Source organism: Cloeon dipterum, chromosome 1 (assembly GCF_949628265.1).
Source record: "Cloeon dipterum chromosome 1, ieCloDipt1.1, whole genome shotgun sequence".
Lineage (NCBI taxonomy): Eukaryota > Metazoa > Arthropoda > Insecta > Ephemeroptera > Baetidae > Cloeon > Cloeon dipterum.
In genome coordinates, this window is record NC_088786.1 from 17,982,712 (window position 1) to 18,003,569 (window position 20,858).

A 20,858-nucleotide genomic window follows, 5' to 3' on the forward strand; every position below is an offset into this window, starting at 1 on the left:
CCCCGGTGGAAGTGGGGGATGTAAAAATAAATGTTGAGCGTTCCGAAACCAATTATTTACGGATTATTCTCTTCTAAATCGATTAATAAATAATTTTTGTGCTTATAGCACCCTGGTTACAATAATTAACTATTATTAGCAAAAAAATCGGTTATTTTTGCAAATCCCTACTCTTCAGGCCCCCTTTTCTGCTAAAACTGACAACCTTTTATTAAAAGCACGCCTTCGTGAGCGGAGAGGAGAAATTAATTTCATCAGAGGAATAAGCATCACTTCGCACCTCTGTCTAAATGAGTTCGAATCAAGTACTGAAAAAATGAAGAAATAAAAAGTTAAAATGTAATTATTATGTGTTGCACGGGAATAAGGCATGTGAGAGGTATATATTACAATACCAATCCCGTTCCAGGCAATTAATAGAGGAAACCGCAAAACTCTATATTAAATCACAGAAAAAACGCACTGGAGATTTATAAAATTCGAGAGTGTACAGTTCGTCAGGAAATTATTCTGTGGCCAGTTATTTGCGTGATGGTTAATTATGGTGTTCACACGCAGCGGTCTGAATTCGGTCCTGTACAGCTAATATATTAATTTGGCCGCAGAAATCCGGAAGAAGAGAAGTAATCAAATAAGCGTCAAGCTTAATAAAGTAGCGGAATGGACGACAGATGGGCACGCCGAGTGCACAATGCTGGAAAAAAATAATCTTGGCTCAGCACAGCGCGGAGAGCAATGTCAAGAAGCTGCTCTTTTCGATTAGTCATTTCTCGGACGTGGATCGCACAAGAATCTCGCTTTCAATTGTTACTTATGCACACAAAAAGTATTTCATGTGTGGCTTTCATATACGATTTTTCACACTCGAAGATGTAGATTGCGAAATGAATGAGAGGAATGCTCACACATCAGATGAGGTTATCCAACCTAAGTAACCAATGGCAGATTGCTTTATAAATAATAAATAAGCATTGCTCCTGAGAAATTTCCCGTTAGTTTGCTAGTGTATACACCAATATTTTTGGGATCATATCAATGCAACCCAACTAAATTGATCAAAATGTATGCCTCGCAAAGAAAACAAATCGAGTATTCACATCCTATATCATTGAGATAAGTTGTCGTCCACCTTTTGAGAAGATATTCACAAAGCTTTCAGTGTAAGGCCCATTGTGCTCCCCTGGTCCCCATAGTATGCTCTTGCTGATTAAGGTTCCATCGGGACACCAGCTGGGAGAGCGGAAACGTCCGATTCCATCAATTGTGCCTGAAGTCCACACGGTACCAGCTTCCTATCCAGCAGCTGATCCAATTAAAACGATTTTATTTTGAAAAATTGAATTCCAATTTAATTCTAATGCAAATTAATTACATTTGAACTCATTATGAATGAATTTACACTCAGCGTTCATCTCTACGGAAACGAGTTTCATCCCAAACTTACAGCATTCGTTATGCATCTTTGTAGTTATTTTCTAATTTTGAGATTTTTTGGTTTACTATGTATATTTTAAAGTAAATTTACTCACCGAATCCTTATGATAGAAATAAACTTTCCTACGAAACGTTTGAAAATTCCTATCTGATTCTATTTTTATGCTCATTAAATTTGAGCACATTGTTATTATCCTCATAGTCATTGCTGTCACTTGGCGTGCTTTAGCAGGCTATACACAAGGAATTAAAAAGTATTTAAGAATAAAAGCAGCCACCATAGTGCAGTTATAATTGTTGCAAGTAGCAGAGGTGCATAGTTTTGCGGGCATCTGGATGAAAATTTAAGATTAATCGCCTTTAAGAGGATTAAAGATGAAACCTCGCAAATGTAACTGAGTGAATCGGTGCTAACTCCGTCTGCCAGCCATACTTGAATTATGTCGTTCATAGCCGAGGGTCCAAAATGAGAAAACACGTCGAATCACTGCTGTCCGTCCAAAATCTTCGGTTCGCCGGATTTTCTCTACACATCTTGCAATTTCTTAAAAAAAAGTGTTTGCACCATCTATAGTGTCATTCTAATAGAACTTATTGTTAGTGCCAGAGGAAAAGAAGTTGTAGAGAAAATTACAATATAGCTTAGTTCAAAAACTCGGTATTGCACTCGAGCAGCTTGGTATGGTATTTGAATAAACTTCAAAAATAGTTTATTTTATGGTTTGTCGCTTTTGAGACTTTTGCAAAAACTCTCACTCCAAAAACATTGCGATTGAATAACACAACCAAATTGTGAATAACATTATGCAACTCGCATTGCTTCCGTGCTGCGCGCGTTGCAGTCACCTAGTGATATTTAGCTTATATTAGCTGTATTTACCGCCGCCATGGCCTCTGTGTTTGTACAAAAACGAGAAAGCCAATTTTCCTGATTGCTATTAAAACTGTTTTTTTATCTCCCAATCTAGTTTTAAATATTACAAGTTTTTATTCAAGACATGCATATCCTATCAACTGGTATATTTTGAATAAAAGTCTGCTGCAGAGGCTAGGAGATCAGGAGATGAGTGGAGAAATCAATTAAAGCTCATGCAATACTTAATGAGAGCATAGCACAGTTAGAACATGTTTCTATATCCATGCCATCACTAATGCAATTAAATATTGTTTTTGCTAACAATTAGGATATATTTTTAAGTGTTCCAGACAGTGCTAATTTGCATTCATCATGAACAATTTAATAGGTATTGTAAAATTGAAAATGAAGAAAATTTAAGATGTAAGTTTCATTAGTTTATTTATTTTGCAATAAATGTTTCAAACGCCAAATGAACCTTAATCCCACAGAAAGAGCTTCAAATGATTGCTCCCTGAAAATTATACTAGTTTTGTTACATTATTCTAATCAAACGATATGCCTCTCACCTCGCAAATGTACCGCGTTAGAACGGTAAACACATGGTCTGCAAAGCCGGTCGGTGATCCAGGTATAAAGTTCAGGAGCAATGATACTTCGACCCCGCTTGGATTCCCAGAATTCCTATTTAATAAACTTGGTCAACAATTGCAAAATATCGTATGACTACTCTCAACCATCGAGTGTCATTGGAGTAGACATAAATCCCAGTATCTGGACAAAACTGAAAAACTGATCTGCAGTCTTGAGAACTAGCACTCGAATAGAAATATCCTGAGTATTTCATGTCTCCTGAATTTGACTTTAAAATTAATGTACAATCTAGAAGCACTCGGAAAAATGTTAACCGTCATTGAGTTTCGTCAAGCAGGCGAGCTCTTCGTTCGTTTCCAAAGTCAGCAACTGCATTCCTAAAGAGCAGCAAAGAGAAAATGCACCGTAGTAGTTGTTCTGGAAACAGAGGCTTTTGCAATAAGATCATTTAAAGCTGGAAAAATGCTCTGTACTGTATCAGAACTGAACAAGTAGCGCCGACCGCAAACATCCCTCCATTCCCCGTATTGACTCTGCGTAATTATCTTGCCACCGCTGTCAAACAAACTGGCCTGCAGAATTAAGAATTTATTTCAATTTCAACCGCTACTCCCGGCTACAAACATTCTTGCTGCAGGTTTTAATAGGGCACTGAGGTCTGCATTCAGGAACATCGCCCTAAGGGTGTCAGGATTTTATGCCAATAATATATTTCAAACTCTTGAAAACGCACCTCGCAAATGTACCACAAACGGTTATTGCAATCAAAAGCACGTAATGAGGGCACGGTGTTCAACCCAAACTCCACATAGACGCATTTTTCCAGCAGAAGTCCGCTTGGCTGCCCTGGTTTCCATGGACTTCCGATCGAGAAATTCTGACGGGAATTGCACCAGCCCCAAATATTTTCGCAGCCGATTCCGTCTGCTGTACCAGATGTCCACAACTGATGCACTGCACTGAACCCTAACAGTCATTCGACATCAAACTCTCTCTTAAATAGCTTCCTTTATTAAAAATTTCTTGGTGAATTTAAAATAATGGTTTGTGGTGGGCTCCATATTTTTCTATGAATTTCAGTTATTCTACGAAAATTTAAAAAATTTTGATACACTGGGGTGATAAAGAGTAACAATTAATTCTTAGGATTTATTTTCAATATAAAACTACTAAAAAATCATCATGTTCTCTTCCTGTGTGGAATTTGAGCCATTGAGTATTTTTGTAGAATAAAATTCCCTATGAGTGTCTTTCACCTTTTTCTTTAAAAGGTATTTGGATAATCTGTATTGCCTCTATAGACAGTTCTGTTCATGTTTATATTAAATAATTAAACATTTTACCAAACGGATTGTTTTTGAAGCAATTGAATTCTTCGATTGTCTCCAACGAAAGCAACTGCATTCCCATTTCACAGCATCTTGCTTTAGCTTCCCTTTGTGAATACTGCCAGAAGCATTTAAATTGAGTGTCCAACAAAACAAGTTTTTAATATTTTACAACAACATTTTGGAAGTAATACTGCTTGCCGCAAATACTTCTAAATATTCCATTTGGAGCATCTGTGAAACTTTGAACATTATTTTTTTTAATTTTAACTTCTGTCTTTCACCTTTCCAAGCAATTGATTGAACGTATTTCATTGGCTGCAAACAATTATGTTACAGATTCTATTAAATTTACTAACAAAATTTGACCCACTCACATCCACATTGCACTCGTCATCTCGACAAGCAACTGCTGAGCATGTCGGTTCCGCTGGTGCCTTATTAAGTTATAAATCTATATTTCAAGTCATTTTTTATCGCAGTAGTCAACCTCACAGAAAAACGGAAGCAATGCAGCGCAGTCTAGGTCGTTAAAGACTGCTTTTGTTGCTGTAATGACCAGTCGTGCACAGTTCTGGATACCATTTACGTAGTTTGGTTGGTTTGCAAGCCTATATTTAATTGAGCAATAGGCAAATTTTAATTATTATGATGATTATTCTCACCATCTCGTGTCGTTCCTGTAGAATCGCTCCCCAGAGCCACACCACTTAAAGTGATACTCACAATCAAGTTGAGTCCCGCTTGTATATAAGTCAAGTGTAGCATTGCCTTAATCAAAATATTAATTTGAAAGACTTGGGCACAGAATAACCAATACTTATGTTTCTAGCAATCTGGACTAAAACTTGCATCTCTGCTGCCGTCTCAATTGAAACTAAACTCATTCCGATGCTACAGCAAAATTCGAAAGCATCATTGAAATTAGCCTACAGAAATATTTTCAAATTTAAAAGTGCCTTGCAAAACAAGTCTCACTGTTTTAGAACTCAGCAAGTAAGTTTGTCCATCGACTGTCCTCCATGTTCCAAACGTGGCAACATCTTATCAGGAAAAAATATATTAACAATTGAAATTAATTTATCAATTACTTAAAATATAAAATTCATAGCCAAACGATTAAACTTTCACTGTAAAGGAAATTTAGAAAAAATCCTCTCTGTTATAGCAATCCTTGTTACTTAATGTTTACCCAGTAGTTGGCCGTTGCTGTTGAATAGAGAACTCTAAAAAGGCATTTTAAAATAACAATTTTCTTTTACGCACACAACCTACATTTTTTGCGCAAATGCCCGGACAAGTTGGTACACATTCTGGTACTTGGCCCTAGTTTATGAATAAATCATTGGAGCACAAACAGTGGCCGATTGGCAATGATTTACCTCGCAAATAAACTTCCTGGTCACGGATGCGTCACATGGCAGGTCGTTAAAGCCCGCCGCCGTATTGATTTCGAGGCACCTCTCCGACACAGGAGCGCTTGGCTCATTTACGTTCCACGTTATATTTTCCATTAACTTTCTCGACGAGCACCAGCCCCAAGTGAATTCGCAGCCGAACCCAGCGCTCGTGCCAGAAGTCCAGTAGCCAGAGAAATAGCGTAACTCGGCTTTTGAAACCGTTCAAGCATGCTGAGATTGCGAATGAAATAATACTTTTCACAGTCTCCAAAATGCATTTGTGCTCCTCGGTCGTCTCGACGCTCAACAGTTTGAGGCCGAACTTGCAGCATTCAGTGAGTGCCTCTGCAAATGTCATTGTCACGTTGCTGAAGTAGTATTGCTGTCCGCAAGCACTCCTGAATTGGCCCTCCGGGCTGCCTGAAGTATAGAATCGATCAAACGAGCTGCTGATACAACTAATACAAATACTTTTCCATCCTTTCGAAAGCGCTACCTTTGCCGCATCCTTAGTGCATGTGTATGAAGGGCATTGCGGAAAAGGACATTCAGGTGCAAAGGTCTTGTTTTGCCCACAAAAATCAAATGCATATCAGCTCATGAGTAAAATATTGTTATTGCTTATCAATATTTTTTTATTTGAATTCATAACCGAATATTTGAGACGTGAAAAGTTCTTTGATAGTGTGTTAGATGAAAGATACATATTTTCCAAAGGAATAGTTCCCGTTATTTATGGTTGACTATGCTCTCGCTACCGTAAAAGTCAAATTTTATTCAAATTTTAAAAATATTCATCAATCCAGGAAACAATTTTCAACTTAACCTTGCAGCTTTAAGACCCATGGAAGTCTCCAAAATTTGAGATTTGAAAGAACAGATCTCGAAAACAGTTTAAAATCATCTAATTTCATGGTTGTAAGAAAAATATTTTTGGATAAAAGGTGCACATTCCTTGTGATATTTATCATTTTAATTGCTTTTGGATGGTTTTGAATGAAAATATTTTCACGTATCAAATGATGAGAAATGGAGAGGCTCTAATGTAGTGTCAAAAGTTTGACATCTTTGGGTTTCAGCGGCCCTAAATAATTAGTAAATAATGGAATACAGTTGTACCTCACACACGTATTGAAGATTTGTTGTGCAAAAATCATCGTTATACTGGGGTATGGTGACGCTTGTGCTTGCATATTCCATTCGGATGCAGTTCTGATTGTTTTGGTAATTGTCCGGCTGCCCAGGAGAAAATGCAATAAAGCTCTTGTTAAAATTACGTCCTCTGCTGGCCGTGCACCAGGTAAACTGTCCTTCGTGATACTGGTCACTGCCTCCAGTCCAAGCAATGAAATTTAAATTTGTCCCGTAATTTTTTTCTGCCAAATATTCGTCAGTATTTTTATGTTCCTCCGAGTTGTAATATTTTATACTTTCAAACATTTTTGATAGACACGTTTGCTCTTCGGCTGTCTCGACTGTTATAAGTTGCATGTTAAGTTTGCAGCATTCTGATGCAGCAGTTGTCCACGACACCTTATTTAAAGTCAGCCATTTTTGTTTGTGCCATCAAAATTAATAAATATATAGTATATATTACAGATTGACTGCTGAAAAAATACATCCTGCCACATGCTATGCGAAGTACTCCAGATAGAGACGCATTTGCTGTGAAATTGAGAATTTTAATGAATTTAACAATACCGCATAGTGTATTGATTTTACACAGCAAATAATCATCAGCATCCAAAATTGCACTCTAGATACAAACAGTTAAATAAAGCATGGCGTGTAAATTGGAAAATATTATTTTAATTCATACATTTTTTGTGCACGCGTAAGCCAGGCAAGGTGCTGGAGTAGTTGTTGGCACAGATACCTGGTTTTAAAAGATTTAAATTAGTATATTTGTGACAAAATAAAACACCGTATGATTTGATTGAACCTCGCAAATTGCTTTCTTCTCTGCGGAACACTTTACGTCGCGAAGCGCATTTTTCGTCGGTAGCCCGGTGCTCAGATGCAGCGACACGCAATCTTCCTCATCGCCGTAAAAGTCATATGTGCTCGGTTCGCCAGAAAACCAGGATAAGTGCGGACCAATCAAAGAGAAATTCGCCGAACACCAAACAAAATTGCCTGACTTTTGATAGTCAGAGCCAGAAGTAAAATATTCTCCAGCAAGACCAACACCATCTACACCTTTTATTATTGCGGTTTTAAATTAATTTATAGAACACTAAATATGAAAAAACAACAAACTGTTCATTAAGTCGGAAATGCATTGCAACTCTTCCTTTGTGTTTATGCTCAGCATTTTCATGCTCAGCGAGCAGCAGAAGCTGGAGGCGTCCGACCAATTGCGCTATGGAATCAATTCAATTTCATCAGAATTTCTCATTCATTGAAGTTTTACCAAGTTCTGGTCAAAGACATATAGTTGACCACACGCTTGTTGGAATAATACGTTTGTAAGTTTAGAAGCTATAAAATTTATTAAGTGCCATAATAAAAAAAATTATACATTTTTGAACTCACTGTCCACAATTCCATCAGCATTTAAATTCTGTGACTGTAATCAATAATAAAACCCTCATCAAATTTTCGATTTAGTGTTGACAAAGATTTTATATATTATGAAGTTTTTTTTATAATAATCCATGTCAATGCTTACTTCTCATTACAACAACAAAATACTTTTTTAAGAGAAGTCCAAATTCAAGATTAATAAAATATTGAAAAATAGAAAGAGGTGTGTTAAAATCGGTGACTCACAATTGCAGAGCAACTGTGTAAAATACAAGGCGTCCTCGTTGTTGAAGTTGTTGTTGGTGCTGTTGACGTGATTTGATTCATCGTGGTCGTGGTCAGAGATGTTTTTACTATTGCGGTCAAAATGGTAGAAGCCGTTGTCATGTATGGATTAATTTTCGCCGTGGTTGTAGTTTGGATTTGATTGCCGAGTTTGATTGTAGTAGTTGTTGCTCCAGCTGTTGTCTTCTCTGTCGCACTAGCTGTTGTGGTCGACCCAGCTTTCGTAGCTGACTGCGTTGCACCTGCCTTTGAAGTAGTCGACGCTGCTAACATAGCTCCTGCCTTTTGCGTCGTACTTGCTTGCTTCGAGCTAGCAGCTCCAGCTTTAGTTGTAACAGCATAACTCGTGGAAATGACCGATTTTCCAAAGGTTGTTGAAATGACTTCTACTGCGAGTGTATTTCCCGAACCTGTGTCTCCAATGCTCTCCTGACCAGCTGTCGGATCAGGGTTTAGAGACAAATTGTCTGGAGCTCCACTTCTTGCAGTAGTATTGATTCCTAGCTCTGAAGAGGTGGTTGTTGGATCTAGTTTAATGGATGGATTCCTTAGTTCCCCCAATGAGCTATCTGCAGCTGAAAATATTTTATCATTATCTGTTTAGTTTGTTTATTGCTAAAGAGACTCTTACTTAGGCCAGAGTACGTGTCATCCGTTGCAAAAATAGGGTTAAATGATGAGATGTCAGCTATGATTACCAATTTTGTATTTTAAAAACTTGTTCGAATAGCCTTTGGTTCGGCTTGTATATTTACCATATTTACCCTTCGCGTTGACAACTGTCGTTCCTCCTGGAAAGGATACTGTTCCCTGTTTGACCCTAGTTGGCTGTCATAAACGGTGTTAATTTGAATGATTTATGCATAGTCAAGCAGTTCACCTTATTGTTGAGCGATGATTTGGAATCAACGTTGCATTGGTGGGTCCCACAGCACTTGCGAATAAATGCTCTTCGACTGCCATTTAAACGCAATTCTAAAAGTTATTAAAAAATAATATTAAGCAAATAACGGCACTTCTTATTTAACTTTTCACAATAGTGATCTTCACTATATTCTTTTCTAACATCCCCACACTTAGCAAAATCTGAAGAAGTTAAAAGTAAATATTAACAAATAAACCTTTGAAAATATTTAAATTACACTTTCAAAGCAGAAGGCGCTTATTAACAAAACACTAAACAGTTGCATGTCGGGTCTAGTCATGAGCTTCACTGCAGAACGATAAACATAACCTTAAAAAGCTGGGAAATACGTGCCGATAGGAACAGGAAATTACAATCGAACGGAATTTCCAAGTATGTTTTACATGTGAATAATCAGGAATACAAATAATACGCGAGCACTTAACAACTTTTGAGACTTGGGAACTAATTAAAACACACATTTTAAGTGTGCTTGTCTGTCTCCCTAGGCAGCTACTTTTTATTTTATTTTCTGACTGATAATTATCCTTTTCGCGATCAAAATTTAATTCCCTTTTTTATGTTTCGGTGATAAGAGCCCCCCCCCCTCACCCTAAGTTCCTTTGTGAGTCCCAAAGGGTTGAAATAGATAAATGTTAGAAGAACAATTGGTCTGCAATAAAACACTCATGAGCACTATACAAATATTATATATATATATATATATATATATATATATATATATATATATATATATATATATGATATTAAAATGACGGTAATACGTTGCAAAGCAAGTTAAAGAATAATAAAGAAATCAAATCAATTAGGATTAAATCTGTTTAACATCTGCATCATACAGTAAAAAAGATGTTTCTTGAATTATCCTAATGTGGACGGACATTCCTTATCATTTTAATTTGAGGTCTCAGCTGCGTGTTTTTAGGAGGATTTTGCTTACATTTTTACTAGATCAGTACGACTTTGGAAAAGCACGCGTCAGGTAGTAACGAACACCAATTAATTCAATCTTCAAATTTATTGAAAGAAAATGCATTTAAGTCAATCTTTTTTCAAACATGTGTGCAATATTTTACTTAAGCTTTCCCTTAGTAATATTCAAGCTAAAAAAGTTGTTCACGCAGTACACGTGAATATTGATTTTCCTTTTCCTCTTCATACAGATGATTACACTATAGGTCCCTAAATGATGATATATGTTTATTAAATCAAAGTTTATGAAAATAATTTGCAAACCTCGCATATAAAGTTGAACGATGCAGTTTGAAGCAAATCTGTAAATCGTGAAGTATTTCCAACTCGCAATTTCAACATTAGAGTCGTTTCTCCTGGGTTGCATTCTCCAGGATTCCTTTCAAAATAAATTAACTCAAAATTACGGATTATTGCCGCTATTCTGGCTACCTACCATCTTGTGTCATTGCAAGTAATAACAATTCCAGTGTCAAGGCAAAACTCGTATCGATTCTTACAGTCCAGTGAACTTGCACTTGTTAAAAAATCGACATTATTGTATTTCATGTCCGCTGAGAAAATGGATCAGTAAATTTGAGCCTATATCCTGAACAAACATAAAACTGTCACCATCATTAAGGGTTGTAAGGCAATCGATTTCAGCATTCGTCTCAAGTGTCAACAAATTCATTCCAAGGCTGCAACATGTTTTATAAGCGCTGACATAATCTGCCTGTATTTATTGCGCGAATGATAAAAATTAAATAATTAAAATAATATGCCTTTGCTGTGCTGAATAAATATCTTCGCCCACAAGTGTCTCTCCAAGCACCATACTGATTAGAGGAAAGTAATTTGCCGCTGGTATCGAATAAAGTTGACTGCAATATTATTTATTGATGACTTTTTATAAAAACAAAATATTAAAAAACAAAATAGGCCATTACATTCTTAGTGCATGTCTTCACAGGACAAGTAGGTTTGCATTCCGGCACCGAACCCTTTGATGAAGAGTTTTAAGTTGTGATTAAATTGCTTGATAATAATACACAATACCTCGCAAATGAACCATCGCGTATAAAAACAATTATAGTCAAACATAGAAAGTGGGGCTGGTCCTGCGGCTGGTCCCGCGTCCCATTGTATGTAGGTGCACTTGTCCAGACTGTTAGGCTCGCCTGCACCCCATGGAACTGTGATCGATATATTTATCCCAGACGGACACCAGCCCCAGTTTTTCTTGCATCCGATTTCGTCTGAATAGTAAGCAGAGGTCCAGATATAGCATTGAAAATTAAAATCTGTAAAACATTTTGCACAATGCTAATAGTTAATTGGAATGATAATTCCTAATTTATACTAAATGGATTGCGCGCCAGGCACTGTGCTTCTGCTGGAGTTTCGACTGACAACATCTCCAGGCCCATTTGACAGCAATAATTGACAGCATCATTGTAAAAAACCTGTTTCAAAACTTAGGGAATAGTTTTAATTTCTAGCAAGTTTTGAGAGGCTTGCCGGAATACGGTGCAGATAATACTGGCGGCCGCACACACTTTTAAATTCTCCTACGGAGCTGTCTGCAATTAAAGGTGCATTAAAACACGTAGTTGCAACTATAACATTGTGATAACCTTTCCAACCAATTGATTGCGCACGTTTAACAGGCTAAAATTATCTTATTAGTAATGCTATTTGGTAAGCAAGGAAAGGTCAGATACGTCTACTGTGCAACTGGTGTTCTGGCAAGAATATGAATTACATGTTTGTACAGCAGGCGTCTATTAATGAGAACTTTAATTCTTGATTTCAGCTAACCAACCAAAAATTCACCTCGCAAATGTATTGTTTAACTGTAGCGCAATCAATGTCGCTTAGAACATTGCTATTCACCGGCCCAGGTCCGATGGTGATAGAACCACAATCTTCCTCTTGACCTGTGGCGCTCTTTCCGCTTGGCTCTCTGGAATTCCACGTCAGGTTGCCCAGGACAGTGTTGTTTCCGTTGCACCAAATATACGTGCCCTCCTTCTGATAGTCGCTCAACGAAGTTAAATATTCTCCCGCGAGCCCAGAGCCATCGCCACCTAATACCATCCATCAGCAATCCCGAGAAAATATTTTATCTTTTCTTAACTGTTCATCAAATCGGAGATGCACGATAGGCGCTGCCACGACTCCACAGTGATTAGTGACATCCCAAACGAGCAACATTCAGAGGCAGCCTCAGCCCACGTTTTCTGTTCGTTAAAATATCATTGGGGGAAGGGTGCAATTGCGAAAAATTAACCTTGTCCACACTGAACAGGTAGAGTCGATCGCAAGCAACTTTTAAGAATCCGTTCGTGACTGCTTTTGCTAATAAATTAAAGAAAAAAATAAATAGATTTTAAATTTCATTTAAATGTATAAGTACGGTCAACCAGTCCTTTTGAGTCAAGCTTTGTAGCCTGTTTTTTTTCAATTTGTAAAAAGCTATAAAATGAGTTATTTTTTTAAAAATTACGATTTTACATTTGGTTGGCAGGTAAAGGGAATACATGGTGGTAATGTCGTCGTCGTTGTTGTTATGGTAGTAGTGGTTGTTGTTTTTGTTGTTGTTGTTGTTGTTGTTGTTGTTGTTGTGGGAGTCGTGGTTGTTGTTGTTGTTGTTGTTGTTGTCGGAGTCGTGGTGGTTGTGGAGGTTGACAATGACGTTAATGCTGTGGTTGCAACAGTGGAAGTTGCTGTGGTTCCTAGTGCCGTTGAAGAAATTTCAGTAGTCACTGTAAGTGAGTACATGTTAATATCTCTTTGTAGATTCATAAAAATTATTTAGTGGTAAGCTCTAAAGCTTAGATTGTTATATGGAAACAGAGAAAAACAGATTTTTGTTTATTAGCAGTGCGCAGAAAGCACGCTGAATTTACTTAATCTTCTTAATCGATATAAAGGGTGTTAACCTTTTGTCACAATCATATCGGTCAGTGCGAGACTAAAACGTCTCTTTACTTAAAGGTTAATTTTCAAAATTACCTGTTTCTTTGACAAGGGAACTCATCCCTACTGCAGGCGTGTTCTTCTGAGAAAAAAATTATGTCATATAAAGTTTTATTTTTCTTGGTTCCATATAGCATTTACATTTAATTTTGTGGTCGCGGATATAGTGCTGATGTACTCTGTCGTGTTCTTTAAGTCACAGTGACTTATAGAATCTGCGCAGCATTTTTCAATGAATATCCTACGTTGCTGCGTATTCCGAACTGCAAATCACGCTAAATATAAAGAATTGTTCAACTTTAATTTCTCTCTTGAAATACTTCTTATAAACTTCACTTTTACGATTGAAGGGATTACTGCAGATGTTTCGATCTAAGAAATGCGATAGAATGTTTTCGTAGAAAAATTTCATCCTGATTAACAAATCAGTTACATTGAACGTGCACATCGCAATCAAGGAAGGAAGAAGAGCAGTCCACATAATAATCTTTTTCACAGCGGTATGTTCTGTTTTGTGCAACACAAAAATATTAGTATCATACACTGATTATTATATGTTTATTAGAATTAACTAATTAAAACGGAACAAAACAAAATAGAAAACTCACTTACCAAAATGGTTAAATATTACATCAGTTTCAATCTGAAAGAGAAATACAGAGTGAGAGTTGTATTTTTCAAATGTGCACGTTTATGAGTGAAAAATTCACTCAGCGGATGCTGCAGGCCCGGACTTACGTATAGTTGTTGTTTCCGTTTTGATTTGCCGTCGAAAAGTTTTCATGTTCTCTATTCCATTTTTGTTACTGCGTGTGATAAATTTTAAAGATCAAATTCTATTCAATAATTTGTGCTTTATTTGCCTCGTGTTCACTTTAAATAAATACGACTGATAATATATCCTCTTCACGATCAAAATTTAATTCCCTTTTTTATGTTTCGGTGATTAGAGTCCCCCTAACGTTCCTTCCTGAGCTCCAAAGGTTTGAAATAGATAATTTTTTAGAACAACAATTGCTCTGAAAAAAACACGCATGAACACTAAACAAATAATAAACATATGTGATATTAAAATGACGGTATTATGTTGCAACGCAAGTTACAGATTAATAAAGAAATCACATCAATTAGAATTAAATAAATCTGTTTAACATCTACAGCATCCAGTATAAAAGATGTTTCTTGAATTATCCTCATGTGGACGGACATTCCTTGCTCGTTTCACGCTTTCAAAAGAAAAGCCAATTTCAGTACATCGAGTAGTACTTGATTTGTCGTCCCAGACGCCTGGTCATGGCGCCTCGCCGGTCAGTAGCAGGTCAAAGAGTGTCTTATATTTTTGATTAGAGGTCTCAGAGCTGCGTGATTTTGGCGCGGCGGCTGGCTGAACCGACTGCAACCGAATTTTGGGCCGGCGGCTGCGGCTGACGCAGCTTACAATTTTTAAGGGATGTTTGAAAGTGCTTGATGGCCTTAAGAGCTGTATTCCAATTTTGTTTTCTCAGCAACTTTTTAATTTTGGTTGGTATTTGGCGCGGCTGGCGCAGCTTGACCATATTCATGGCGGCTGTCGGTTGACCAAAAATTAGCCGGCTTACACCTCCAGTTTTAGTAACAAAGTTAATACTCATTTAATTTTATAATCCTGCTGTAAATACCGTTCAAAGCAATTAAACGCACCCAATTTAAAATTTAAATCTCACATTTTATTCAAATTCAAAAGAAAAATTTACTGTTTGCTTCTTATGCCGACAGTTATATTACGGGCCCCTAAGAAATTTTATAGTTATTCATCAGTCCAGCTCAGATTACTTCTATCAAACCTCGCAAATAAAGTTATACTTCGCAATTTGCATGTTATCTCCGAAATAAGTAGGAGACCCTGGGCTGAGCATAATCATTAGCGCAGTTTCTCCAATCTGGGGTTGTCCAGGCATCCTTTATTATAAAGACAGGTATTCATTGGCATGTAGGTTGTTTAACAGTACCAACAGTACGTACCATCTGGTGTCATTTGGAGCTATTACAATTCCAGTATCAGGGCAAAACTCGTAGCGGTTACGGCAGTCAAGTGAGCTTGCACTTGTGTAAAAGTATTTGTTGTACTTCATGTCACCTGAGGAACAATTGTATTTTAATTTCTCTAACTTCACTGAAAGTCTCACCACTATTAAGAGTTGTGAGACAATCCATTTCAGCATTCGTCTCAAGAGTTAGCAAATTCATCCCGAGACTGCAGCACACCTTATACGCGCTGATATAGTCCGTCTGAACAAATTATGTAATTGATATTTATCAAAAGTATGCTTGTGTACAACACATACACTTGTTGTACTGAATAAATATCTCCTTCCGCAAGTATCTCTCCATGCACCGTACTGGCTAGGAGATATTATCTTGCCGCTATTGTCGAACAGAGCCAGCTAAGAAATTTTTAAAATTAGGAAAATTAATGAAAACTGAAATGCACAATAAAATTACGTCCTTTGAGCACGACTTAACCGGACAGGATGGCTTGCATTCTGGAACTGCCCCCTTTTTTAATTTGAAATTGTTAATTGCGGCGAAAAAAATTGCTTTTGATGATATGCCTCGCAAATGAACCAACGCGTTAAATCACAATCGTAGTCGAACATGGACAGAGGAACCGTTCCCGTGTTGAATTGTATAAAGGAGCATTTGTCTGTCGGCAAAAGGCTGTTAGGCTCACCGGCAGCCCATGGAACTCCGATCGACATATTTATTCCCGATGGACACCAGCCCCAGTTTTTCTCGCAACCGATCCCGTCTGAGTAGCCAGAAGTCCAAACAAGACAAGGCGTTGCTACATCTATTTAAATATTTCTTCTTCGTCATCCACCAAATTAAATTAGATTTTATTACTGAAGGGGTTATTTGCAAAACACTGATATTCTGCAACTGTTTCGATGGAGAAAAGCTCTAGACCCATTTGGCAGCAATAAAGTCTGGCACTGTCGTATGTTACCTGATTGAAAATAATCAGAGTCTGAATTTAGATTATTTTACAAAACTTGCCGGGACACGGTGCAGATAGTACTGGCGGCCGCAAACGCTCCTAAATTCCCCAACGGAGCTATCTACAAAAACCATAAAAGATATTTCCCCTTTGAAAGCAACTTTCTCCTTACCCTTCCAAGCAATTGATTGCAAATATTTAGTAGGCTATTCGTCCAATTAATATTATAAATTTGTAGGGAACTGTATTTTTTTACATCAACGTCACACTTAACGTCTCTGCATGCAACTGAATTACAGGTTGGCTCAGCTGGTGCCTATTAAAATTTCAACTGGCTTAATCTTTGAACTTTTTATTTTGAGTAAAGGTAAATGTACCTCGCAAATGTAGTAATAAAGATCCGAACATTTTACATCATTGAAATAACCGGTTGTGGCACTTGTCGAGACAAATTCCACGCAAGTTTGATCAGGAGTTTGCAAATATGGACGAGACCGCAACCTAATGACTGCATTATTCACTTTTCACTTGCGCAAAAGCTGTGGATTTGCCATCTTGAGTCATTCCTGTGAAATCGAACACCCGAACCACACCACTTGAAGCGGTAATCGCAGTCGGCTGAGGATCCACTCGTCCAGAAATGTAATTCCGGCGTCCAGGGAACTTAAATTAAATAAGAGCATGCACATAATGATGAATGTTTATTTTCTCACAAATGGAATTTTTTATTTTAATCAGAGACTCCATTTTTTCCACTGTGTCGATTGAAACCAGTTTCATTCCAATGCTGCAGCAAACACTGTGCGCTTGAGCAAACGTCACCTTAAACGCAATTAAATAGTACACTGATTACTTAAATATTTTATGAGATGAACTTCTTCTTACATTGCTAGAGCCAAAAAGGTATGTTGTGTCTGCAGTTGTGTACCATGTACCGTAAGTGGCAACTTCTGGGGAAGGTAAAGTGTAAAATATGCATTAAATAAAACCCAATTTGGAACTGAAAACCTACTGATCAATCGGTTCTCACTGTTGAAAAGTGCTAGCTAAAAATATGTACTTATATATTCGTATCAATCAATTAATTTTCAAAGCATTTGGTAATTATACAAATAAAACTCGTTATTGCAGGTATTACAACAGTTAACTAATTACTAAAAGGTGCCAGGTGCCTACACTACCAAAAGTTAGTTAGATTTTTTGATATTCAACAAATTTGTCGTATGAATCTGAATTACGTTTTTTTCACACGTGGCTGGACAGCTTGGCGTGCACTCTGGAACATTTCCCTAAATAATCGATAAAATTTCATATTTCCGACTTTTAATTTGGAATCAAATTAATAACCTCGCAAATAAACGTTCGATTGGCTGCGCAGGGGAGATCGTTGAAGGTGCCAGTGCTTGAAATGTACTCCAAGCATCTTTCTCCTAAAGGATCGCTTGGCTCTGATGGAGACCAGGTTAAATTTTGGGCTAGCTTATTGCTTCCGCACCAGCCGTGGGTGAATTCGCAGCCAAAACCTGCACTTGTCCCTGAGGTCCAGTAGCCAGATGAGATCCTTATTTCAGCTAAAATAATTTTCACAGGTTATTGAAGAAACAAAATCATGTTTTTTTTAATACCGCTATTTGTGTCAAAAATGCAGTCCATTTCCTCTTTGCTTTCAAAGCTGGCGAGTTTTAAGCCATACTTGCAGCACTCTGCAAGTGCGTCAGCAAAGGTGACAATTGCAGAACTGAAAAAGTACTGTTGCCCACATGAGTTCCTGAAGATACCGTTTGGTCCTGCTGTTTATTTATCAAAATTCATTCCGATTTGACGAAACATAAATAGTCAATTTACATTTCCACGCTTTTGAAAGAGCCACCTTGGCAGAGTCCCTCGTGCAGGTGTACTGCGGGCACTGGGGAAAGGAGCAATCTGGAGCGGCTGTCTGTTTTCAGTGCATTCGAATCAATAAAATTTGGCGAGTCAAATAAAAAAATAAATTACCTCGCAGACATATCTAGCATTGGCAGTGCAAGCGGCGTCGTTATAGTTACTGACCGGTCCATTATTAGGGAAATAAGCATGTGCGCAATTTTCTCCACCTCCCGCGTTGTCTGGTTGCGGAGAAGGGAAAAATTGGCTGTTAACCACACTTCCGCCCCTGGGGGAAGTGCACCATGTAAATAGCCCCTCGTGGTTCTGATCACTCAGACCAGTCCAGAAGTTAATGTTCAGGCCTACACCGTAGTTTTTTACTGCAAGTCCGAGTAAACAAATTGAAATTCTGTCTATATATTTATGCTTTGTTGTATACTTGTGAATACATTGTCCAAACAAGCTTTTTCAGCAGCAGTTTCCAGTGCCACTAAATACATGTTCATTTTGCAACATTCCATCGCCCCAGTAGCCCAGTCAGTCTTGAATTTGTTTTAGTCGTTTATCAAAAACATATTAAAATAATTAAAATCATACAGCTGCGGTGCTGAAGAAGTACATCCTCCCACAAGCTATTCGAAGAAATCCAGGAAGGCTCACATTAGCTATATAAAAAAAATACAATAAATGATTATTTCCAAACTTTATATTTTTACACAAGATTAAATCATCAGCGTCAAGAATTTTTGTCTGAAAATGTCATTTATTTAATTTTATTCGAAAAATCAAATACAAATATTAAAGCAGTACGTCTTTGGCACAGGTGTAAGCTAAACACGGAGGCTTGGTGGTGGTTGGAACAGGCACCTCGAAATGAAAATTTAATGTCTCCAAAATAATTATTATTATTAATTTTATCCGTACCTCGCAGATGACATATTTACTGGCAGTGCATTCAACATCTTTCAAAGTAATTCTTTTCGGTTGTCCAGCATTCAGCTGAACCGAAACGCAATCTTCCTCTGCGCCTTGAAAACTTGTAAAGCTTGGCTCTCCCGTGGACCAATAAATATTCGTCCCAAGTGACGTGAAGTTAGAAGTGCACCAAATGAATTTGTTGGAGATCTGATAGTCAGACCCTGAAGTGAAGTATTCTCCAGGTAGACCAGCACCATCAATGCCTTAGTTTTAATTATGAATTTTGTTATTTTAAACAGCTATATTATTTACTATTGATTAGGTCGGAAATACAAATCAATTCTTCCTTCGTTTCAATGCTAAGCATCTGCATCCCAAGTGAACAACAGTAGCTTGCCGCAGAAGTCCAGTTTCGCTATATATCCAGAAACGATTTGAAAATATAAATATTGATGATATAAATTGTACCAGGGCTGCGCTGAAAACATATAGTCTGTCACAAGCTTGTTGGGATTTGGCATCGACAAGTTTAGTAGCTGTAAATATAGTAGTTTGCAATTTTGTAATAGCTCATTAAACTAATTATCGAACAAATTAAAATCTCTTACTATCCACTATTCCATTTGCATTGAGATTTTCAGTCTAGATGTTGTAAAATTTTAACATAATTATAAATATATGTAAAACAATCTTCGTTAAATAAACATTACATTCACACTGCAACCATATGGTAAACACGGAGGCCTCAAAGTTGTGGTTGTTGTTGTAGTTGTTGTTGTAGTTGTTGTTGTTGTTGTTGTTGTGGAGGTTGACGTCGAGGTTGGCCTTGTTGTTGTAGTGGTAGTTTGTTTTAAGGTGCTAATAGTGACGCTCGTCCCTTTATTGATGGACGTCAAGATTGCTGTTGAAGTCAGTGACGCGGCAAAACCTTTGATCGTCGTAGCTGTGTATGCTTGTTTTGTGGCTCCTGCTGGCGTTGTTGTAATCGTCAACGCCTTTGTCGTTACACCAACGGCTGAGGGGGTGCCTGTGGCTGTTGTTGTGCTGAGGACCAAACCACCAGCAATTGGCTGGGCTGCTGTTGTTCCACCAGAATTTGTGGTGATGCTGGTCAACGCCAATTGCTTGGACGTCGATATGGATATACCAACTTGAGATATTGTGCCAATTATAGAGCTGGTTTCTTTCTGCAACGCTGTCTCTCCTGGCACCGCTGCTCCTGTCGACGTTAGTCCTCCGACTTGCTGCAGAGTAGTACTCTCGGTGGACGGCTCAACCACAGAGCCGTCGGCATTATTGACGGGTTCGATTGAGGTTGAAAGGTCCCAATTCCAGGAAACCTCGATTGTGTTTATGGTTACTCCGCTTATTGATCCAATATCAGTAATTTGCGTGATTTTTTGTATTCCTCCACTGGTGGTTCCACCCGCTTTTTTAGTTTGATATAAGATTTCTTTTGGCACCGCATTTTTTAATTAATTACCTTCCAACATTTTTCCGCCACTCTCTAAAAGGGGAAACGAATTAAATGTTACATTTCTCTCGTAAATGATTTTTTACCAACTGTGACTGCATTGTTTTTTGCGCTGCTTGATGTAGTATGAACTATATTATTTGAAGTTTTCTGTCTCATTTAAATTTAAGAATTATTAGTAGAAAGAATCAAATTAGTTTTAACTATACGTTTTTACTGCCGACAATTAGATTCGCAGTTCCATCGCAAGATTTAATTCCGCAACATTTGATAATGTGCATTCGGCGTGAGGCTTTAGCTGCAACCAATTGTTATGAAAATAACCATTCTGGCTGCCTGTTA

General features: G+C 37.6%; 4 protein-coding genes and 2 long non-coding RNA genes across 6 annotated transcripts in view; 1 reads left to right on the top strand and 5 right to left on the bottom strand.

Moving 5' to 3' along the window:
- The window catches only part of LOC135934237 (leptin receptor gene-related protein), a 73,895-nt gene that overhangs the window by 36,036 nt on the left and 17,001 nt on the right, over positions 1-20,858 (top strand). The gene's annotated exons all lie outside the window — the stretch shown is intronic.
- On the bottom strand, positions 2,720-5,970 carry LOC135948214 (uncharacterized). Its single transcript, XM_065497415.1, has 16 exons — positions 5,868-5,970; positions 5,595-5,821; positions 5,033-5,141; positions 4,878-4,983; positions 4,703-4,823; positions 4,590-4,649; positions 4,497-4,530; positions 4,385-4,446; positions 4,228-4,330; positions 3,618-3,850; positions 3,509-3,562; positions 3,358-3,456; positions 3,199-3,301; positions 3,028-3,142; positions 2,860-2,974; positions 2,720-2,804 (listed from the first exon to the last, which is right to left on the bottom strand). The coding sequence occupies exons 1-16, from the start codon at positions 5,968-5,970 to the stop codon at positions 2,790-2,792; spliced, it is 1,659 nt and encodes a 552-aa protein (XP_065353487.1). The 3' UTR covers positions 2,720-2,789.
- On the bottom strand, positions 7,921-8,853 carry LOC135934212 (uncharacterized). Its single transcript, XR_010574084.1, has 3 exons — positions 8,148-8,853; positions 8,026-8,093; positions 7,921-7,974 (listed from the first exon to the last, which is right to left on the bottom strand). It is a non-coding gene; the product is annotated as an uncharacterized LOC135934212 (long non-coding RNA).
- LOC135939386 (uncharacterized) lies at positions 9,182-9,491 on the bottom strand. Its single transcript, XR_010574739.1, has 3 exons — positions 9,452-9,491; positions 9,304-9,398; positions 9,182-9,251 (listed from the first exon to the last, which is right to left on the bottom strand). It is a non-coding gene; the product is annotated as an uncharacterized LOC135939386 (long non-coding RNA).
- On the bottom strand, positions 10,348-20,535 carry LOC135948290 (macrophage mannose receptor 1-like). Its single transcript, XM_065497534.1, has 30 exons — positions 20,526-20,535; positions 19,753-20,471; positions 19,651-19,684; positions 19,511-19,578; positions 19,355-19,457; positions 19,049-19,305; positions 18,935-18,991; positions 18,841-18,874; positions 18,722-18,789; positions 18,564-18,666; positions 18,254-18,504; positions 18,104-18,194; positions 17,884-18,048; positions 17,606-17,829; positions 17,497-17,547; positions 17,271-17,304; positions 17,144-17,208; positions 16,972-17,080; positions 16,791-16,921; positions 16,515-16,574; positions 16,431-16,464; positions 16,318-16,379; positions 16,165-16,267; positions 15,873-16,111; positions 15,763-15,816; positions 11,085-11,183; positions 10,933-11,035; positions 10,757-10,874; positions 10,585-10,699; positions 10,348-10,530 (listed from the first exon to the last, which is right to left on the bottom strand). Exons 1-30 carry the CDS (start codon positions 20,533-20,535, stop codon positions 10,516-10,518), a joined length of 3,576 nt encoding a protein of 1,191 aa, XP_065353606.1. The 3' UTR covers positions 10,348-10,515.
- On the bottom strand, positions 11,791-13,957 carry LOC135934679 (C-type lectin domain-containing protein 141-like). The gene is made up of 13 exons (XM_065476598.1): positions 13,894-13,957; positions 13,715-13,788; positions 13,602-13,653; positions 13,423-13,544; positions 13,318-13,363; positions 12,817-13,067; positions 12,719-12,752; positions 12,593-12,660; positions 12,440-12,542; positions 12,136-12,389; positions 12,024-12,083; positions 11,937-11,970; positions 11,791-11,882 (listed from the first exon to the last, which is right to left on the bottom strand). Exons 2-13 carry the CDS (start codon positions 13,760-13,762, stop codon positions 11,791-11,793), a joined length of 1,164 nt encoding a protein of 387 aa, XP_065332670.1. The 5' UTR covers positions 13,763-13,788; positions 13,894-13,957.